This window comes from Peromyscus maniculatus, chromosome 17, assembly GCF_049852395.1.
Source record: "Peromyscus maniculatus bairdii isolate BWxNUB_F1_BW_parent chromosome 17, HU_Pman_BW_mat_3.1, whole genome shotgun sequence".
NCBI lineage: Eukaryota > Metazoa > Chordata > Mammalia > Rodentia > Cricetidae > Peromyscus > Peromyscus maniculatus.
Window position 1 is genome coordinate 11067335 of NC_134868.1, and position 24291 is coordinate 11091625.

At 34.4% G+C, this 24291-nt stretch overlaps 1 protein-coding gene across 4 annotated transcripts in view; it reads right to left on the minus strand.

Annotated features, from left to right (window-relative positions):
• Positions 1 to 24291, minus strand: part of Spock3 (SPARC (osteonectin), cwcv and kazal like domains proteoglycan 3) — a 349999-nt gene that overhangs the window by 92142 nt on the left and 233566 nt on the right. For all 4 annotated transcript variants that reach the window (XM_076553280.1, XM_042262642.2, XM_076553281.1 and 1 more), the window contains exons 5-6: positions 15923 to 16046; positions 662 to 776 (exon numbers count right to left, since the gene is read on the minus strand). In XM_076553280.1, coding sequence (XP_076409395.1) covers positions 662 to 776; positions 15923 to 16046 — 239 coding nt within the window. The remainder of the gene's footprint in view (positions 1 to 661; positions 777 to 15922; positions 16047 to 24291) is intronic.

Below are 24291 nucleotides of genomic sequence, written 5' to 3' on the forward strand. Positions count from 1 at the left end.
AAGTTTGAGGAAAAGACCAGTAATGAACACTTTTCTGCCATAGAATGATAATTCTCAAATTATGAGAGTAAAAAAGCTATCAATTTAAATGTTGATTTTGGCACTTTGTAGACCTTTTCAAAGGAATAATGGCAATTTCACACACAGGCTCACCTGTGCCTGCGCATGCACACAGACAAAACCATGAAAATTTCAGTAAGCAATCTAAGAAAAACAGAAAATATATATGATACTACTACTTATCAAGCTGCTAAAATGTTTTATTTGTTCAATTGTTCCATTGAAATTCACATGAATAAATACACAGGCAACTTTGTACGTGATCAACTAAGTTTCAATTCTAAATCTACAAATATCACACTAAATTCACACATTTTTAAACTAACAATTTTCAGAAAAAAATTTCTTTAGAGACTTTATATTTGGTTACCAAATAAGAAATAAATGTTCTGCAAGTTTCATTTTATTTTTTTTTAAATAAAATTGAAAGATTGGGAAAGTTTTCTCTATATAATTGAGGCTGAAGTGAGAATAAGCTGAGAGGGGAGAGGCTATTCTCATACCTAGTCATAGGTGTAAATGCAAACTTTGTTTCCGGTTTCATTAATTGCTATTCATTAATATATATATATAAAGCTATAAACGAATTTGTAGTACTTACCTCTCTTAACATTCCTGCCTGTGCTTGTGGATTTATCGGACGGACATGGGCAATGCCCTTCACATCTGATAGAGATCTGCTTTCCTAAGACACATGCCTGATATTCTAGTTTGCACTGTGTAAATAAAAAAAAAAAGAAATAAAGTCTTACTCAAATACATTTAGATTTAATCATGTCAATAGAAAGTCAAAAAATGCTTAGGCATAGTATTTTGTACATGTAATTTCAAAGCGTTTTCATTCATATCTATGTTGCTAAGGGACATCTTACACACCCTTTACAATTAATTGTTCCATGGACAAGGCAGTACTACAGCTACTCAGGGTACAATCTGGGTTAGAAGTCACAGAGGAATACAACAGCTCAGAAATTGTCATATCATTAATACTAAGGATTACGGAACTTTAAGTTATGAAAGGACAGAAGAATAATATAGAAACTGGCAATTCATCCCCTGAGCTGTCCTTTGGGTGTGTTCATGTTTTATTTCAGCTATTTCAGTATGTATGATGTATCTCTCATACTTGACTCTGTGACTGGAGCATGGACTTGATTGCCTCTTCAGGCACTGACTTGCACACCCAAGTGGCATATCATAACACATTAAGAAATCATTGAAAATTTTGCATTTATAACTTGACAAACATGAAATAATTTTATGGTTACTTTTGATTTTGCACAAAGATAACAGTTCAAACACATACATATAAAGACCAAATGTGCATACTTATGTATAAAATAATTGTAGCATATATCTTGCAGCTATACTTACAATATTATATACATACCTAAGTTTTGTATAGGTACATGTATTGTGAACACATACACAAAACTATATATGCATACACATCCATTTAAATCATCATATGCAAAGTTTTTAAGTGGACTTCCTTGAAGTCTCAGGTTTTAATAAATATGAGGTACTTATGTAAGTTTATGACCCAGACTTTTTTTCATAGTAGTTAACAGAATGCTAACAGAAGTGAAGGAAAACAATTAAAATATTAAAAGAAAACAAGTGATTTTATATTTTAATGTAGTTTTGTTTGTGCCTGAATTGGTTTTTCTACAAACATGGCACATTATAGAATGTTGAACATGTGTATTAAAACCCGCCTTAAGATAATATTTTAGAGCTGAATATCTGATCTGATGAAAATATTCTACTCTAACTTCATATTTGAAGAGACCATGATTATCTTCCTACACAAAAGAACTGCAGCTGCTAATTCTGATGTAACATGTTTTTCTTTAGAAGATATTCCCATCATTTGCTCAGAGTAAATTATTTTAAAATGAAATGAGGTAGACATTCTGGCTCCAATGTGAAATGCACAGGAGAGGAATTTAATTCGGCTTACATCAGGAAGCAAGAATCTCACCCAGTGACTAATATAACACTAACATCCTCAAACACTTCAAATTTCCTTGTTGAAAAACTCTTTGTAGACAAACAGAATCCTTAACTGCCCCTACAACAAATTATTACAACTGTGGACAGTTTTGAACACATTTGCAGTTGAGAAATGGTTCTTTCAGTGGAACAAAATTTCCAAAACTAATCCAATGATTTAATAATTGTAAAAATGATTTTGTTATGAAGAAAGCACAGTGAATTTTAAATAATATAAAATGTCCAACATCTAATCTAATGTAGAAATAAGAAGTTAATTATAAGTGCTTTAATGACAGCCATATTAGTTAATTTAATATTTTACTGTAAATTCTGTCAACTTATTATATTAGTATTCCTTGGACATGATGATATAAAATTCTTAATTATACAATTTACAAAATGTTCAAGATTAACTTTGAGAGACTGACAAACCTATAAATGTATATTAAGAATTGATTTTAGAATTTGGATTTATTGTTGCTTTCTTCAAAAAAATGTGTTATTTCCCATTCATGTCTGTTTTAAATCTGGTTATTTTTAGGGGTGAATTTTGTGTATTTTTATGTAATGTGGTTAGTGTTGGGTGAGCAGTACCATACAAATATTGTTTCTTTAAAGACATTTATTTCACTCCATCTAAGGCTCAAGGAATAATGTAGAAAAGGAGATGGGCAGAATATGAGAAAATATAAAAGGATGAAAAATGTAAAGTGCCATCTTCTGGATAGGACACAGTCTTTAAAAGTAAATGACTTGCTGGGCGGTGGTGGCTCATACCTTTAATCCCAGCACTCGGGAGGCAGAGGTAGACGGATCTCTGTGAGTTTGAGGCCAGCCTGGGCTACCAAGTGAGTTCCAGGAAAGGCACAAAGCTACACAGAGAAACCCTTCTTCGAAAAACCAAAAAAAAAAAAAAAAAAAAAAAAAAAAAGTAAATAACTATGCCTGAGCAGGGAGTAAGTTTGCCAGTAGCCAGGAAGAGATAGCAGAAGGGCTTATTGAACCCTATGCTTCCCTGTGGATATATTTGCTATTTATGTGATTGTCTGGGGTGGGAGTCATGTCTTCAGTTATGTTCCCACTGGAGAATCTAGCAGGCCCTAATGGAGAGTTTTAAACACACAGTCACAACAGGTCCCCCAAGTTTAAGCTCAATGAGTCCCAATATAGAACAACATGATAGGTGAGGGTGTTAATAATAGTGAAAGATGTAAAAGATTGTAGGGCCAGAAAGTAATCAGAATGCACTGTATATAAGAGGCTGTTAAAATAAACTCAATTCATAAGAAATGTTGATTATGAATGTGAATTATATAGTTTCTGGAGAAAAGTTACAGATTATTTTTTATGTTGGTAGGCACTATAAAAACTTCTAAGAAATTATTTATTAAATCTTACTTAAATGTTAATGTAAATAGCATCTGTTAACAAAGTTTTGTAGCCATCATCTCCATTAAACAATCCAAAGTTCTCTTTAAATTTTATATAATCGAATAAAATTATCTTTGCAAAATATTTCTTCATAAATAAAACATTTTCTCTTTAAAATGATCCAATTGAATGACCTTTTCTCTACACATTTCTGGAAAGAACAGCAAAATCAGATGTATAGGAAATATACTCTGTGGACATAACTATATAGACATTACTCACTATAACCAAGAAACCACTTGATGTTGATACTCTTAGATTAATTCGGGGGGGGGGGATGAGGAAACGTTAAGAAGCAGTTTTTAAAAGGACATTAAAATATTAGAAGTCTCTCTTTCAAATGGTCTTATCTGTATCCACTGACTGCATTTCTAATTAACAATGTCCAATTTACTTAATTAGCAAAGAGCTGAAATATTTAGTAAGGTATAAGTGAACCAAAGTACCTCAGAAAGGGCATGATTGCTAATCCATAATTAGCCATAATGCAAATCATGTAGAGAAAGACATGATTGATGCATTTCTGATTACAAACCTTAGTCCTGCCTCTTAGAACACAGTCCAAACTCAAGTTGTGTGAGCAAATTTCTGAATGCTTGTGAGAAAACTCCAAGAACGTAAGACATGAGTCTTGTGACCTCAGTTTCTTCAAAACACAGAATTGTTCTTGGAATGTGTTTTCTGTGCTCTTCCCATGTGTAGTGGATGTGAGTGAGCTTGCTTTAGCTGTACTTATTCATATACCTCTATGGAAAAACATAGTTTTGCTTTGTGAGGCTTGTCTTTGTGACTGTATGCTTTAGTCATGTGACTATTCTTAATCTCAGAGGTTAAGCTGTCTGATCCTCTGAATAAAGTTGGCTATGGCATGAATCTTTAGCCTGCCTCATTTTTAGGTCCTTTCTCTTCCAGGCTCATCACCAACTACAACACTGGAAATGCTTAAGTTATGACAAGTTGAGAAGAGCAAAGCCAGAGAAGGTTTCTGATATGAGTCACAGGACAGTTATCTTACAGTCATTTGCTTAATAATGAGATCAAAGAAGTAGAAAATATAATCCCATTATAGGCCAGATCTGTAGTATATAAGAGATCCCTATCATCAGGGCATAGACACACCTGCTCAAGATGAGATCAACAACAGGGACACTTCAGATGACTTAGGGTAGAGGTTTTCAATAAGAATACTTTCTGAGCTGGGCAGTGGTGGCGCACCTGTTTAATCCCAGCACTTGGGAGGCAGAGGCATGTGAATCTCTGTGAGTTTGAGACCAGTCTGGGCTACAGAGTGAGTTCCAGAAAAGGCTCCAAAGCTACACAGAGAAACTCTGTCTCAAAAAACCAAAAAATAAAAAATAAAAATAGTACCTTCTCTTCTATTGCCTAGGAACAGACGGATACATTTTTGGCTAAGGGTTGGTGAACTGCTTTTGGCATCAACTGGGTAGTGACATGAAAATCTGCTAGTCACACGTAGGATGAATAGGAGAGCATCTGTCTCCTCCCACCCTGGCACACAAACACCCACATGCTCCCACAACAAATACTTTTTTACTTTAAACCTAAACAAAGACAAGACTACAAATTCTTGGTAGGCATTGGTCTATCAAAAGATCAACTCTCAAGATCCTATCCTTATTTCCCCAAGGAAACTGTTCTTGAATGGTCACTAAAGCAACCTTCATCAAGTAAAAATATTGTTACAAATATGTGATTTTAACTTTCCATAGAAACCAAGGGACTCAAGTCAGTTGAAACAGCAAAATCTACAACAGACAGTGGCCTTCTTTGAGTCAATACTGTTCATCATGTAGTGTGTAAGGCAGTTTCTGTGGTTATTGAAATGATATAGCCATATATTTATGAACAGGTCTCAAGTGTAGTTAAATGACCTATGTAACTGGTCCAAAATGTTTTGTTTCTACTCAATTCAGCACAGCAATGTATTGGAATGTAACAAGTTGCTAATCAACAGATGAAATGATGATGAATGTGGTGTACAAATAGGAATGCTGTTTGTTTTAAAGAAAAATGAAGTTAAAATTTTTCAGGAAAATTGATACAGAATGTATGTTAAGTGAGTTTGCACAATCCAGGAAATAAAAAATAGTTTTCTCTCTCATCTGTGGAACCTAGCCAACAGACAGATGTGTGCAAACAAATGTACAAGTGAGTACATTATAACAAGAAAAGAGATCAAGAAAGGTTAAAGGTAAGGGGATGGGGAAGGACTGAGTGTAAGTAATGGACACGAGTTATGAGAAAGAATGTAGAGCTAAGGTATTTTATTTCATTCAGGATTTTCATCATTCTGGTATGAATTGGGTTAACATTGATATAATTATCAGTAAAAAAAAAAAGAACAAAAAAGAACAACTGCCATGATCTTTTCCTTACTGAAGCAATAGAATTTTACTATACTAAAAGAACAACTTGGGGAATAAGGAAGAACAGAAGTAAGTTTTCTGCCTCAATCTTTCCTAGACTAATGTATCATTTTAGCAAACCGAGCACCAACCCTATAAACACAAGGAGAACAATCATGAGCAGAATTTCTCACTCTTGGCTAGGACTAAGCCTTCCACAGAAAGCTACCTCTATAATTTTCGCTTTGGTGTTTCCCATGAAAGACAAAGGGAAGAAACCATGAACAGATTCAACTTTATATCCGTTCATCCAACTGGGATATGCAATTCACTCAGAAATATCACAGATGTGATATCACAAGACAGAAGTGAAATATAGAAACAAGGATATTATAATCATCTTCATCATAGTGGACACTGAATTATCATTCTCTATATGTGACACCCTCTTGAAAGAAAAACACACTATTTTTGGATACTTTGCCTGTTCTCACCCAAAGCTTTACTTAGGGGAATTTATTTTTATATTGTAAGAGTTTATTATGTGGCCTCCTTATCAGAGCAGATGGCCCACACCAAGTGGGTGTGTGTCATTGAATCTATGTAGCAAAGAAAGGTATAGAGTACAGATTTGCTCCAAACTGAAACAACAAACTGCTATCACACAAACTTGCTAGGGTGAACTCAGTCTCTGAACATGGGGATGCGGGGGGGCTCTCACATGTCATCACTTAATTTGAAGCTCGAGTCTTTCAGGTATTGGAGAAAGTGTGATAATGTGTACTAATTTGTATATTCTATTTAGTCCTTCATAGAAATTAGCTCAAGACTTTACTTGAAATATGTCCAAGTAGCTTTTCCAAAGTTTCCACCTTAGAGGCTCCAAAGGGTGAAATAAACTTTGAGCACCAAATGTCTGTTGACACTTTTTTTTTCATATAATGTTGCTACTCTTTTTGGGTAGCTTACTCTGTCCCAGTTATTGTGTTATTTGGGATTAATATGTCATGCTTGAGCTGTGGGAGCTTTTGAGATTCAATGACAATGTACCTTTTATCAACAAATATACTCAATAATGTAATTATCATAAAGATACTTCATGAGCCTTCTGTGTGATATACAAGACTCTGATATATTATGCATTGAGCTAATCTCTTACAAATTGGTCTCTAAAAGAGTTATAATTCTCCCTCTCTCACCACATGGTTCACACAACTCAGTAAGACAATCCGGTCTTTGAATCCTGTTCTCCAAGAGTAGTGTACATTGTAAGATGTTCCTGAGATGTCAGGCTCTATCTATCTATCTATCTATCTATCTATCTATCTATCTATCTATCTATCTATCTATCTATCTATCTATCTACCTACCTACCTACCTGTGTGTGTGTGTGTGTGTGTGTGTGTGTGTGTGTGTGTGTGTGTAAAATCTACTACGGTTTGGAAAAACTGAGCATTTCAGATAGGTGATCCTCAAGTTGGTTTTATTGTTAAGTGTTCCCACAATCGGACAGCAACCCGGAGGGTTATATCTAATGCTCTTTGCATATATCACACACTTACACATTCAGGATCTTTTGTCACTTTCCATACAACAATGACAGGCTGGTGGGGTTCTAGCAAACTGTGAGTAGCACTTATACCCTTAGGAACTACAATGCTATAAACTCAGTTCTCCATCTCACCCACATGCAACCACCAGAGTGTTTGCCACATGGGCCTTAGATGGGGACATGATTGGTCTCACTTTCACATGAGGCTCCCATCTTTCCTATACTGAACACTGATAAACAGTGCATTTGGATTTATTGTTTAGTAGGTAATAGGAAGAAAGGAGAATTTTCAGTTTTTTCCATTAAGGAGAGTCAGTTATTTTGTGGTAACAGAAGAGTAGCAGGCATTCCTTAAGTCTGAGAAAATTGAAAGAGGAAGGGGTATTAATGGTCTTTCTTTCACAGTATCTTCTAGGTTTCTCCTTCCTAGTAAAGATAACCTCATAAGGCCCAATAAAAGAGTTTCAAGTGCCTTACATCTATCCAGTACCTATCTCAGCCATCCCCTTTCCCAATTTGCCTAACTTTACAGAGAAATTGGGTTAGGGTCAGGCCCTGAATTCACAGCTTTATTACATCTTTCTCTTCTCTATTGTGGGTCATTTGGGTAGTTAATTGATTGCCAGTGCTCCTTTGCTTGGAAAAGTCAAACAGTTCAGTTAGATGGTCCCCAAGCTATCACTCTAAATACAAGTAGAAGGGCCAAGTGTTCTAACAGAATTGCAAAACCTCCCATCTAACAGCAGTCCGGAAGGCTGTATGCACTTCTCTGTCAACCTGGATCTCTGAATCATTTGTAGCCTCCACCTGCAACATCTCACCAGTTCTAACTATACTTCCTGTGTTTCCCATATGCACTAATAGCTCTTTCCGAAAGAAAACCCAGCAGTGATAGACTTTGCTAGTGGATGAACAGCATTCTTACATCTCAGAGGTGGTCTGTAAGACCCTCAGAGGCATTATGAAAAGCTAACAGTATGTCAGGTAGCCCTCACACTACCTAGGGGATTATTCTAAACAAATGTACCCTTGACTGCTCATTCCCAGGTAGGAAAACCCCTCATAGAAAGTTCCTTCTTTGACAGGAGACAATCATGCAGACAAGTTGATACAAGTTTGTCATTTACATTAGTCAAATAATGAGTGATGGCACAGTGCTTCTGGAAGGCTTTTTTGTCAGGATTGATGTAATGGCCAGCAGCTTTGGATGGCATAGCCGTCCTAAATAACTTCATTTTATATTACGTGATAGGATTGATGGAATCTTTTTTTCAACTGTTTATATGTGGGCAAAATCATCATGCATGCCAAGTACAAAAATCAGATGAAAATGAATGAAAAACCTACTCAGACTTCTGAAGTAAGTTTTGATGGTTAATAGAATTTGTTTAGGTTGTTGAATCTGGAAATTTAGAGAAAAATAGAAAAATGTATAATTTACTTCCTTAGAGTATGTCAGTCAAATCCTTTCAAGATTTCTTTCTACATTACAATTCATATTATTATGTCTATATGTGTACTTTCCAGTTATTATTATTATAAAGTAAAATTTTCCTTGTCAGAAAAAATATTATTGTATATTAATTTTAAAACTCACATTCTTAGAATAATAACATCTTTATTTATCAGGTATTACATGAATATATCATCATGCTTAAATAAAATTGTAATATGTTTGTTTTATATTATATACATTTTATTCACAGCAATATTATAGCTGACTAACCCTGATGCTATTATTTGTGACCTTATTATATAACTTGATATATCTATGCCTCAGATTATTTTTTGAAAGATGATTTTAATGTATATTATATAACTTGTAAAATTCTTATAAGGAATATGTTGCTGCATATGAATTTGATACATTAATTTTATTATAACATTTCAATTTAGACCACTGATTATTATACATTAGGCATTTTAATATTCTTTTGTTTGTATGCATACGTGTTATGGGTCTTTGGCAAAGGAAATGAATTTTTCCAAATGAGTGGATTGATTTTGAGCTTCCTAAAAACATTTTGAATGCATCAGCTGGAATAATGCCCACCAAAGGTTACAATGCCATGTGTTACAACTACCTTTCAGCTTGACCTGACATAGTTTGCTGTCTAGAATATAAATTTTTAATGAACTGCAGCATAGTTGGTTCTTTCAGATCTGTCATATAGCCTGCTATTCCTATAGTATTTTCTATAGGCTTAATCCACATACATTAAGTGCACCAACGATTCTATTCCTAAGGATAGCACTTGGGTTAATTATGTAAGCTTGTGCTGAGCTCTAATTTCAGAATTTGTTGCTTCTCAGTTTTCGACTAAAGGTTTAGATAACACTATTGAAGAAAAGTGCTTAATTTGGTTTTAAAAAATAACTTAGATTTCCACTTGTTTGATTAATTTGGCAATAGTAGTAAGGTTATCCAGTATAATTTCTTTTCATAACAAACAACTCAAGTAACTATTGTGCTTGTAATATGAAGAAAGTATAAATTCTACCATATTATAAAATGTTAAAAATTTGTCCAAAACTTGGTTTCTTATAAACAGTTTGTGGGTATTTGTAAAACAAAGCTATTCAATTTGAAATGCAATGGTTTTATTAAGTAAGAAACATTATGTAAGAACATAACATTATGTACTATGTAAGACACTATAATTGCTAGTATTATTTTTAATACATTGAAGAACACTATATAGACTATGGCATTACTCATGTGTGTGGTGGCTACTGTAGGCAAAGTTAACATTATTCTTTTATAAGATATTTTAAATTTTTTATCTTCTTCACATGAAAAGTGTATGAGTAAATTTGTATAAATGATAAAATGATAAAAATATTAAGCAATTTTCTCCTAAATTGTGACTCAAGTATGTGGAAGCAGCAATGTACTGTAAGACTTAACCAGTGAGAAGTCAAGGAAAAGTAAATAAAGAAACAAAAACATAGGGAATGAAGAATTTAATCTATGTCTATAAATAGAGATTAACTATACATGTGGAAAAGTGGGAGATCCAAAATATAGCACCTGAAATTTCCACTGAATATGGTGTACCGTTATTGAAAACAGAAGCTTACTGAAATCAATGGCAAAATGCCTCAGATTCATTCCAGATGAGCTATTCCAACCAACTATTATCTAAGTTAATAAATGTATATAGGATCATGCTAAAACACTGGGGATAGAGCCCTATAAAAACAAATGATAATCTACCTTGGGCTGCTTTCAATTTGTTTTTTAGTTTTTTGCTCCATTTCAAATGAAAAATTTAAGAGGTCAAAATTTTCCTCATAAAATTTTTATAATTGTGATTCCTGATATTCCCCTAGGGGCTAAACATAGGGTGTATTGGATAATAAATCAATACTGCCTGAGAGTATTTTTTTTCACAATTAGTATTCCCTCCAAATATAAGTATTTTCATCACAGAACATATCTTGGAAACTTAATGTACTCAATGTTCTGCAGAGTTCCTTTTAAAACAAATACAATGATGATATTTATTTCATACGTGTTTGTCACGCATCTTCCATTCCTCTTCTCACAGACCCTTCTCTATCTCCCCAATCTTCCCCCTACATTCATGTTGGTTTGTTTAATTTTTCTTTGGTTGGTTTTCTTGTCTTGTTTTACTTTTATTTGTTTGTTTTTGTTTCTGGTTTGAATAGTTAATTCAATATCAAGCTGTGATTGAATGAAAACAGTTCAAAGGGACACAACACGTCTGCCTTTCTGACTTTTGTTCTCAACATAAAACAGTCTCAGCTAAAACAAAAATATTGTTGGAGGAAGATAAAATTAAATACCAATACGTTACTTGACACTTACAGTTGTTAGGTATCACAAATTTTCTTTATCTCAGAGTACATATACAGTAAATAGAATTAATCACTACTAAAAGGAATAACATATTTCAGTTAAGGAAAAACAAATGAAAGCATAAGTTGTATTATTTTAATATTGACATTTATGGTAGAATATTGTCACATGATAACATAAATACATGCTTCTTTAAATGTTAATGCTATTATATACATGCTTATATGTATAAAAATAAGAATCTAAACATATTATATGGAGAAATTCCATCATGTTTCTCAACTATATCTATACACAAAATGCACCTGATGAGCTCTATGGTGTCCCATCCCCACCATCTTAAGCAGCACATCTGCAGCAGAAGTTGGGATTTGCAGGATGAAATAGATACGCTTTTAAGTTTCTCTCTCTCTCTCTCTCTCTCTCTCTCTCTCTCTCTCTCTCTCTCTCTCTCTCTCACACACACACACACACACACACACACACACACACACACACACACACAATTTTATCAGCAATGCCTGTTCCTAAGGAATTCACCACGGTTTAGTTCTACTGTCAAGTATTATATTAATAAATATAATGGAAAAAAAGCTTAAAGACATCCAATGTTATCCTCACAGGTCACAGGATTTGTTTTATTAATGCCATGCTCAGTCCTAAAACATCGGTGTCATTTATTGATTTATTCTCAGAACAAATAAATGTAATGCACAATTTATATAAATTGATGGATTTACCATCCATGGTCTAATAAAGATGTTGTATTGGAGAATAGTTCCTAGTTCATACTGAAGATGGAAAATAAAAATCACATTAGGCTTTGCCTTAAGTAGAGAAGCAGCGACCTTCATCTTTTTTTTTTTTGTCAATTTCAAGAATGATTACCTCTCAGTCTAGTCTGAATGGAGTGATATTTTGATTTTCTTTGGCATTGCTGAATTTGAAAGAATTCAGAAACCATTAGCTTTTTTATTAGGAACGGAAAGATTAAATATGCTTCTACGAAGGTCAATTACTTTCTTGATAAGAAAAAGGAGGCAGTGTTATAGGAATATATTTTATGAAAATCACATATGCTCCAAACGTTTTTCAGTAAAACTACATTTGAATTGCTCTAATCTGTCTCTTCAGGTTTTATTTTATTTTTTGTGTGTGCAACTTTAAAATGTCCTGTTTCCCCCAACAAGGGGTAGGAGGAGGGAAGATGGGGATCTGTAATGGGTATGTAAAATGAATAAAACATTTCTTAATAAAAAATAAATAATATTATACATATACATATATATGAAAAAATAAAATAAAATGTCCTGTTGATGATTTTGTTTAAGTTCCAATCTTCTGTGTTTGAAGGCCATCCAATATTATTATTAATATGATTATAATATAATTAATCAAAATGGTCACTTTTATAAACATAAATTATTAAATTATTGTATGGGAGTTTTGCTTAAATGTATGTCTGTGGACCACACACATGCCTCGTAGCCGTGGAGTCTAGACAAGCCTATCAGATACCCTGCACTGGATTTACGGGAGTTGCAGATGGTTGTAATCTGCCATGTGGATGCCAGAAACCACATCCAGGTCCTCTAAAAGCACAAATATTCTTCACCACTGAGATATCTTTCCAGGTCAATTAAGTCACACATTTTTCTATGATATCCTGATTGTACAATTTGCCTAAAATCTTCCATTGGATACTCTGTGAATCCCTCTCTTGTATCCCACCGTGGCACCAACTTCTGCTCCTCATGTAATGACTTGCCTCTACTCAGAGTTTGTGATAGAAACATCATTTATAGTTTCATTTCCATGTGCTAAGCTGATCATATAAAACAAACTTGAGACAACTAATTACACAATCTGAAAAGGAAACACCTAAATCACAGACCTTGGAAGCACCTGAAAGTTATCTAAGCCATTCTTCACACTTTGCTCACAGTCTCTATGAACTGAAAGTTATGGTCCCATAACTCCTACCTTCACCCATTTTCATCCTCTGCTTAGAAGATGTTGGAAAAATAATGAACTGACCAATTATCGAGTCATTCCCTCTACAATATTTTATCTTGATGTAGTACATAAATAATGCAGGGTTATATTTTTTTCTCATGAGAAAAAAACATCCTGAGTTTCAATTACACTATTTTTTAAGAGTGATTCATTACAATACTTTAATATAAGTTCTAATGGAATTCTTATTCCTATTCAGTTCTTAATGTTTTATGTGGCTCAGCCTTACTGTTAACAGTACAAAAACTGAAGAATAGATGATAAAGGTCACTGAATATATATAATAATATCCATTATAATCCACAGAAAGACAGACAGTGGTTTAGGATTACTAAAGACCAATTTTCATTTGAAATATTATTTTATATTTTCACATACAATCACAGCACCCACTGAAAATGACATTCATGCAAATAAAGTTAAAAGAATTATTAAAATACAGGATGTATAAATACAATTAAAACATATTCCATGAAAAAAATCTAGTTTCAGTAAAAGAAAAATAGAAAAATACATGGATTTCTAAGTTTACTGAAATATTATCTACCAAGACATTCATATTGGCAAACTAAGGTTTCATAGCATGTTCTGGTTTATAAGGAGAACAATCAAAAACCCTGTGGTATCAAACATAATCTAAGGAGTGTAGTTTAACTACTTTGTAACTAACATAACATCAATCAAGGCTTCCAATGCAATTTCAAATCTGTGGAAAAGACTTGATGGTAACCTGGTGTTCTGTGAAACTGATTTCTGGAGGGATCATCTATAGGAGTATCATAAAACAAATCTATATAGACAGGTGATGGATTACCTGTGGCCCTTAATATGGATTAGGATTCCCTGGACTCAAACATCCTCTAATATACATATTGTATGTCCAATTTGCAAATATATACATTTACGATTAGCAGGCTGCCTGAAAAAAATATCCACTATCTCTACTGACTTAAATTACTCAGTCATCAATGTTCTTAAATTAAAATTAAGATTAAAGTTTATTTCCCACGTGTCTCTTTCAGTTTGGATGTTCACATCTGTACAATTTATTGTAACTTAGTAAGCTGGCATAGTGATTCCCATGATTTTATTAAATCACTGTGCTTTATCAATGACCTACCATTATAATAACTGAGGCCCAGTACAATAATAAACTCACTGAGATCAAAGTAATGTTGATAGGGTACTAGACACAATGCACCTACCCAAACCAGTAAAGTTTACTTCCAACTTGCCTTTAAAACTTCAGCAGACAAACACATAGCAGCTTCTCTACCAGATTACTTAATAAATAATGACACTTTCATATATGGAGTCTAACCTTATTTCCTAAATCAGTTTATTTTTTCTTATTCTAGTATTCTCAATAGGATTTATAGTTGTGAAATGCAAGAGAATGTGTAAATGAAATATTTCTAAGACAAAGTAGTAGAGTTTATAATATTTCCCCAAAACCAAAATATTCTGAAAGTAAAGAATTACAGAATTAACTTCACAGTGATTTTTAAAAAAAGGCATAAACTAACCAGAATCTTTCTTTAAAACCTCATATATACAATTTACTAAAAAAAGTATACAATTGATCCTTCAAGGGAGCATTACTGAACTCATAATATGATTTGCTGGTTACCTTATTGGAACAATATTGTAAAACAATAAATTCATGAATGAGCTATGAGGAGTTGACATTAAGGTTGTAAACCTCTTACCACAATAATCAAAGAACACACATCAATTTCTCATTTAAGCTAAGTTCTTAAACACTACTGAATCTTATGATCATCTGACATAGTGACTAGGAAGTTAGAATAATGTAGAAGAAAAACCTGGGACATTGATGTAGAGATGCTATCAAATCTAGTCTTAATAATAATGAATTGTGTAAAATTGATCATATTGCTGTTACTTCCTTAACTTCAGAGGCTTTGAAGGGTTCATAGAATCTTAAATGAGATGATGTAGGAGCTAAAGTTTCAGACTTCTTAAAAAAGTAATAGTAGTGCCAAACTATGGTTGCTTTTGATGTTACAGCACCAATAACTATGAATGCCTTTCTGGTTTTATCCATAGAAGCAAATGAAGGAAACATTGGTTTTCATATTTATAGGCTCAGATTCATCACATTAATAGTTTAAGGTTCAAAACTTCTGATATGGAAGAAATAAATACACTTAAAATGGTATTCCTAACCAGTGAGATCATAAATATTTCTTTAAAGTGAATAAAGAAATTACAAAACAAGCACAAAAACAGATGGTTGATGGGCTCTAATTGCTTAGTATATTAGTTACTTTTGTATGGCTATGTCTGAAGGTCTGACAAGAACCTCTGTAAGGTGGGTTTGCTTTGGCAGTATTCTGTGAAGGGATGCATTCTTCTGAGTCATGGGATGCGCATCATCACAACCGAGGCAATGGGTTACCATTATGTCTGCCCTCAGAAAGGAAGGGCCAATAGGAAGAGGGGCTGTGACAGAAAATTCCCAATCGCACTCTGAGTGGCGTATTCCTTCAGCGTGGCGTTATCTCCTGAAGATTCCAGAACCTTCCAGAGCAATACCAATGGACAGGGACCACATTCAAGCACACGAGCTTCCAGGGTCAGGTCACATTCAAACCACAGCACGGATCAACGGGCTTTCTTTATTTCGTACTGAATAAATAGAACTGCCCTCACCTGTGAGGAGTAGGAATGCCCGTCGGAACCACAAACGGGGCTGGCATAGGCCACAGGGCATTGCTTACAGGTAGATGACAGGTGACCTCTCCATTGCTTATGGCTTCCTCCTACTTCTTTCATACTGTTAGCAAAAAAGACATAAAACAAACAAAAAGAAGAAGAAAACCATACTTAGTGCACTTGATTTTTCAGAATTACTTTTATATAAAATTGACTTTTCAGGCCTGTCATAACGATGCTTGATGTTGTGTTATAGTCTCTTACACCACACATTTATCTCTGAACTTTGCTCTTCATGATTTACAGTCTTTTTTAGACTCCAGAGTTCATCCAATGAAGGGAGATTGTACTTCTCAAAAGTTTTATGTTAGTCAGAGACAGTGTGGTTATATTTATTTTATGCATATTCTTTAATTCATAAACATGAAATAGGTTCTTGATTTGCTAGAAACAACACTTGCTAAAAGTACAGGACTCAAGATTTCTGGAACCTTCTTCAAGCTTGCCCTTGTATTCTCTTAGGAACGGAGAAAAGAGACACCTGATTTAATGGTTGCATAAAAAGGAAAGGGTTGACTTTTAGAAGAAACAGCTATAAAGTACCAGGAAATTTATAGCATTTGGCAGTGTTTAAAAAGCCCAGTCACTAGTTTATTGACAACAACCCCCTTTGACTGCTGGGAAGTGTCTCAAAATGGACTCCTTAGACTTTGATCTAAAATAACTCTGGAAAATCCATTATTTTATTTTTTTATAAGCATCACACAGATTCTTCCTTCCAGTTGACACTACTCAATCCTTATCTATTTGTAGGAAGAGTTTACAGAGAAACAGAGAAGGAATAAGAAATGAGAAAGAAAGTGACTGGAATCTATACAAAGACACTCAGAAGTTAGAGTAAGTCAATATTTGCTCAATGTAATTTTCTGTACAGAGAGTAATCCGATGTTTGTGTGACAAGAAAAAAAATGTCTAGAAGAACAATGCACTCCTTCCCATGATTCTATATATTTTAGTAATTTTTATTCTCTAAAAGTTTTATACTAGGAAAACAAGCTTACAGTATGGCAACTAGACAATACTGAAAATACTACACCATAAAGAATTCTATCATAGAAAAAATTTAAGTTTGATCTGGAATTTAGGCATTAAAATCTCATATCTACCTATCACCTCTCTCTCTCTTTCTCTCTCTCTCTCCCCCTCTCTCTCTCTCACACACACACATCTATCTATCTATCTATCTATCTATCTATCTATCTATCTATCTATCTATCTATTTCTGTCCTTCTCTCTCTCCCTTCTTTCTTCCTTCCCTTCCTTCCTCTATCACTTTACCCCTCCATACCCTCCATTCCCCTAAGCTCTCTTCATTTCCAGAGGTCTTTCCCATACAGATTGTCAAAATGTCTACAAGAATTTCAAATATGCTATCTTCATTTTTCATATATAAATTATATTTAATGAGCACATTATAACCTCACTTGGCTGCAATAAAATGTATCAAAACACTAATATGGAATAAAGGTCCTAATGGAATTAAAATAGTATCTGGAAACTCTAGCACACTGCTATCCTCAAAAATGACAAAAGTTGAGTAAGGCTTAAATATTATGGCTACCAAGCGCAGTTGCACAGAATGTACAGATTACAGACTCTTTATTATATCTCTAGAATTGTGAAGTGTTTCACTCTTTCAATTCTATTTAATTGCTCTGTATATCACAGAATATATAATTTTGCCATCTTTGTGTGTGTGTATGTGTGTGTGTTTAATCACTTGTGAAGGTACATCTGTTTGTGTGTGTGTATGTATTGTGATTGTATGTGTTCCTGTATGCACACTTGTGAAAGTATGTCTATGTATGTATATTTAACTATGAAGGTATATGTGTGTGTGTAATTTTGGGGATGTGTGTGTGTTTTCATCTGTGAAGATGCATCTGGAAATCAGAGGTTGGCATTAAGATGGTTTCTTCGAATATTTCATCTGACAGTCCTTTGGGACAGAATTTCTCCTGAACCTAATCTTAGCATCCTGGCTACAATACCTAGACACCAAGACCCATGAATCCACTTTTTTACTTCATCAAGTGCTGGAACTACAGTTCCATGAAAACTCATCAGGATTTCATGTAAGTTCTGGCATTCCAAAATTAGGTTCCTATGTTTGTCCAACAGTTAACTCACTGCACTGTTCCCTGAGTCCTCTCAGAATCCTTTCATAAAGTTCTGAAACTTGTAATTCTGTGTTTGTTCAGCATCAGAGATGGCATTTACAGGGTTTTCCATGGAGATATTAAGTTCAAAGGAAAATGAGTTGAGCAGATGCAGCAATAACTGAACATTTATAGGTCTTAACAACAGTATTTTATGTAGCACATAAACACATGTACATACACACAAACACACAAATATATACACATATATAAATTAAAGGAGTGGAGTTTTGTTGTTGCTGTTTGGTTTTTAGTTACACCTGAAGGCCCTGGTTTAGGAAGAACGTTGCATTTCTGAGAGAAGTGAAGTCATGGCAGTCATTTGACAGACCAACAGGGACAAATTGACTTGCTTGAGGAATAGCAAACTGGCTTCTGCTATCAGGGTGGTTTCCTGGCAACAATAGCTATAGCAATGACAAGCAAAATCCTCAATCTGGAGAAAGTATTAGGAAACATGTCAGACTGAATACTCAAGGTACAGAAGGGCCTTTAATGTCAGAAGGTAAATCTAAATTTGATGTTATTTATTTTTCTCTCTGTGTGTGTTGTGTGTATGTGTGTGCTTGTATCTGTAACACCATGCCCCATGTCTTACATGTGGAGGTTAAGAGACAACTATGTGAGTCAATTTTCTTCTTGATAATGGGGATTTGGGGACTTGAACTCTGATCAGCAGACTTGATGAATGCCCACTGAGTCACTTCACCTTTCCTTACCTTTTTTTGAGAACTTTAATTCATCTATATGATCATTGATGTTACTGTAAAATACAAAACTTAGGATGGGTTAAAACCCTCAAAACATTTACAAGTATTTTTCCTAGTAGCAATTACAACATGTCTACAATTAAGGGAAATAATTTTCAACCAAATCTTTGAAGTTTTAAGTTAAAACTTGATTTACTCTCTAATGGAAGTCTCTCTGTCTCTCTCTCTCTCTCTCTCTCTCTCTCTCTCTCTCTCTCTCTCTGCATGAACACATCCTTTTCTTGAAAAGCAAAAAAGCACTCAGAGGAATTAAGTGTCCAATGTTAATATATGACATCACAGTTTCTTTCCTCTCACAATTGTCCTTTCTAAATATCATCACACAAAGCAATAAGTGGGCTTTATGCCAGTATCAACAGTATTATGTGCCTAATTATTTCAAAATGAAAAAGACAAAGGGGAGTTTTAGTACACCCAGATGCCCTCTCACATATAGCCTGGACACACAGTGCAAGAGAGGAATGTGTTGGGTGTCATTTACATGTTTTGTTCTCTGTTTAGTGTAATGTACCAGGGGAGATTCTCCTATGAAATTCAATCAGCTTCTTTTTCTAATAACCATGATATTCCTCATAGCCGCTTCTGCAGACACAATCATGATTTATTTAGCGTTCAGTTAGCTAAGGATGCTGTGCATTTTACAATATCCTTAGAACCATTTTAGAAAGAGCCTAAATGATGTTTCCGACAAGATTAACACTGAAAAAACAGTACCTCATTTCAACTTGATTCACATGTGATCACACTATTAATGATTTGAGATGAGTTCCAGAAACCTCTCTGAGTCTTAGTTTATTCACTTATAAAATGCTAGACTTCATCGTTATGCTTCATTTCACCTTAAACAATCCAAGAAGCTATAATTTTTATACAGTTACATACATGATGATACTCAATCAAAATTAGAAGCATAGAGAGTTGAAGCCATGTACTACCTATGTGCTATGGTTTTAGAATTTGATAGTGTTTCCCAGTAAAATGAATATACCTTTGGGCAATAAGATGACATGGAATGGGCCTAGAAATTGTTGTATGTGTTCTAATTAGAAATACAAGCCATCTGAAGGTGGTCAGTGACAGACATGGAATGGTAATTGATAAACATGGGCAGATAATGTAATGTTCCCATTCAAGGGAAATGATTTTGTTTAAAAAAAATTACCAAGAAACAGGTAACAATTTGTATCAGTGTCAAAGAACACTGTAAAAACCATCACAGGAGAAAATAGTTCAAGGTACTACAAATGAAAAAAATATTCTCCTAAGACCTAAATTCTTGAATCAGATTTCACTGCTTAGGAATTCTTGGTTCTGAAGATACACAAACGCAAACTCCAGGTTATATATTAGACACTGGCATTCAGAGAAGAAGCTATTGCAAGTGATTTTTAATTTCACAGGTACATTTGCATTTTTCTCTATGCACCAACACTATGTTTCTTCTTGTAATGAATACAGTACAGGAACATAATCTGATAAGTCAGCATTAAATTGGGTAATTTATTATGTGAATTCTCAAGCAAGGGCAGCTTGATGGATTACTTGCCCATTTAATAGATACACAAGACATTTTATTTCCCTTAGAAATTGTACTTTTATGATCTTCCACAATGAAGAGACATTGTTTCAGAAGGAAAGCCTATCAAGCGGCATTCCCTTCATATTTATATCTAGGTTTGTGTCAAATTTACAAAAACTATGACAATGTGTTTATGGTCTGAGAATGGGCACAAATATACTTCCAGAGATCATATGGGGAAATATTACAAAAGTATGGTTATATGTATGACAAACCTTTTAACTAATCACCACAAGGAGTTCTAGTATTTTGAAGAGTTACTAGAATGGTATTTTGTTTTAGTGAAAATAATTATAATTACAATGCAAATATTGTATTAAGAAACCAAGTATTTCCATAATTTTTTGTTGTTGGTTTTTCGAGACAGGGTTTCTCTGTGTAGCTTTGCGCCTTTCCTGGAACTCGCTTTGGAGACCAGGCTGGCCTCGAACTCACGTAGATTCGCCTGCCTCTGCCTCCCGAGTGCTGGGATTAAAGGCGTGCGCCACCACCGCCCGGCTCGTGTTTTCCTTTTTTAATTCACTGTTTATAATCTTTCAATGACAGATGTTAATATAACATTTAAATTTTATGAAAAAAATTACTCTGGTACTGAGTTGTATTTATAAATCATCAATTCTACTTTAGGAAAAGTGAAGATGAGTTTTAACCTATATCCCAAATTTCACTTAAAAAAAAAATCCACCATCGGTGCTGATGACACTTCAGTGGTTAATAGCATATATTGCTCTCACAGAGGACGAGAGTTTGAGTCCTACCATCCATATGGGTGGCTTACAACTTCCGTAATTCATACTCTATTGGATTTGATGCTCTCTTCTAACCTCCTTGGACCTTTCATTCATTGTAAACACACACACACACACACACACACACACACACACACACACACACACACACACACACACTTACAGTACACACACACACTCACACACACAAACACACACAAAATGCATACATGTAAAAAATTACAATAAATGAAACTGAATCTTTTAAATCTATCACCAGCATCTATTGTGTAGAGAAAATACCTTCCTAATTACAATTAAAATGTATATTCAGTAGCATAAATAAAACCTCTTATTTCCCAGAAGAAACAGAAGTGACAGATTTCTCCCCAGAAAATGCATGATGTGTAAAAAGCTGCTAGAATTTGAGGCAGATTGGTGTGGGGGTGGGGGAATCCCTACTTCCTAAGGCAGCTATCAGAGGTACAGAGCTGCAGACAGATACCTGAAGCTCTGCATCTGGGGGGCGGGGAGGAACAAGCAAAATGAGAATAAAATCAGTGGGAGAAAATCTCTCTGAAAGAGCTATGGAAAAGCTGTTGTACATGATCTTATTTTTCACTGACTATCAGTGCTGGCTAATGAGGCAGGTGCGGTTCTGATCTGGGGCCAGTGTCAAATGAAGGAGAGAAACCTGTTAAAGCCAGCTGAGGAGAGACCAGAAACCTCCCAGTGTCCCATAATTGAAAATGTAAGATGCTTGTTCAAATCTCCCGTTGCAAAAGCAAAAAATTTTGTTCAAACCTCCCGGGCAAGAATTTGTAAGCAAGTCTGGTAAAAGAGAACCAGTTGACTCTCAAACCCCAAAAGAACTATGGGAAATGACTGATATAAGGGACTGATATTATTATGGACTGATAGAAGGGAAATGCATTCAGGGAAAGGTAGTTTTTCTGCTAAAGATGGCGACATTGTCCTGAAACACTTTTGTCAGGTCGAAAATATGTTCATGGTAAACTTAAAATACAGCTTTTAAAAGAATAAGGAAAGTCGTCTAAGAGTTTAAGTGTCAGTTCCAATGAAAAATTGAAAGGATATGGAACTAGGTGCTTCGCGGTTTGGGGCTCGGTTGGTAAAATGCCTTATTTACCCTAATAGCTGTGCAAAGTTTTTAAGGTAGTTGGATGACAAAAAGCTACCTTTAAGAGCAAACAAGCCACTTTAAAATCCTTAGGAAAGCAAGAGAAAGCAGTTTATACACTGAATATTGTTTTAGATATGAAGAAACTTATGGGAAAATAAAGTTCTTTGCCTTTAAAAAAAAAAAAAAAACCTCTTATTTGATTTACACTATGGAATGTGTACAAAATTAAGAGAATTACTTCATATTTATTTTGATTTATGTATAGAATTGCATCAGATCTCAGCCTATCATAATAGTCACTGAGTCTAAATTTCTGTTTTCAACCAAGCTTTATGAACTCCCATAATAGTGAATGTTCCCAAATAAAGTGACTCTTCAGCTGTTCACTATACTCATAGTTGATGCTCCAACAGTCCTACACTGCCAGTGGTAAGCAAAGTAACATCTAGATCTGCCAACAACTTGTGCTTTTTAACAGCAAAGGAAATTCTACACGTAGAAAAAAATCTGCATGTGAAAGCAGCAACAGCAGACACGCAATTTAAGAAGAAAAAAAGTCTAATTCAAAGGAAATGATTAACAGTACTATATTTCCAAAAGACATCAGAAGACATCCCATTTGAACATTCGAAGTATATTTTACACTTCAAACTGTGCCTTGATTATGAAAAATCCTTTGATTTTTTTTTCATTTGCACACAGAAGGAAATATTTTCCTGCTTTTCAAGAAACAGACCTGACAGCTTTAGCAGAAGCAGGCAGTGAGTAATTGCTGCATTTTATTTAAGAAAACAGCCATTAAAGGGCAGACAAAGTTCAGAGAAGAAAAACATAGCTTGGCTTTCATGTAGTATCTTCAGAGAAGTCATAATTATTTGTTCACTCTTTCTTCCTGCTTTATTACAAACTGAAGGTTCAACAAATACAAAGTAGAGAAGCCCTACATTTTGATTTTGTTTAATGTATACCCTGATACAAAGGATTAAGAACATTAAATCTTCACTATGTATTATCTCTGACAGTATGTTGCAAGCTTGGAAATAATTAATATAATTAAAATGAGAACCTGAATTTCCCCCAACAACATTTTTATCTCCACTAAAGGGTATTTATCAGAAATCCTGAAAGAACAGATATTCAAATATGTGCTCCTGCTAAAGTGCAGTAAGAATTGAGACAGATATGCTAGACACTGAAAGGTTCATCAAGAAACAGTGTCCTAGCCACTTGTACCACAGCTAAAATGTCATCAGAAAGACTTTAAAAAACTATTTAGTCCTGTTTTATCATCAACTGTTGCAATCACATCTCACCTGCCAACCTAAAGTATTAACTTCTATACTACAAAGAGTATTATTTAATTTACCTATGAGTTAACACTTTATGTTTTAAATTAAATATAACAGAAAAAGGACATCATTGAATTCATGGAGCTAAATAAATTTTTTTGTGGACAAATATGTGTGGAGTGAGATATTTCTATGCCCAGGAAGAAAAGGAGTGTACTTGAGACTTAACTGAACAACTGTTCATCTCTAAAGTCCACTATTGCTATTTCTTCTAAAAAGTGTATTCTGACTGCCCAAGCCAACATCATATACTTATCTCTAACACAGGGTCACTGGTCGCCAGCTTACAACTTATATTTGTATATACCATTAGCTCCGTTATAAAATCTATACTCATACGGTTATCTTCCCATGCAATCCAAACTACATTCAGCTGCATTTCCTTTAGTACTTACTGAATGATTTCTACCTGTCCCTGAACCTCATATTCATGCCTCCCATGCTTCTGTCATTTGTCCTCATTCTGAATCTAGTGATCACAGAGTTACTAAAAGGAAAGGGCGCTTTCTCAAGCCTAAAAATATCTGTGACCTCCTCAATGAGCCTCTCCACTCGAGTGCTAGCAGAAAGTAGCTGG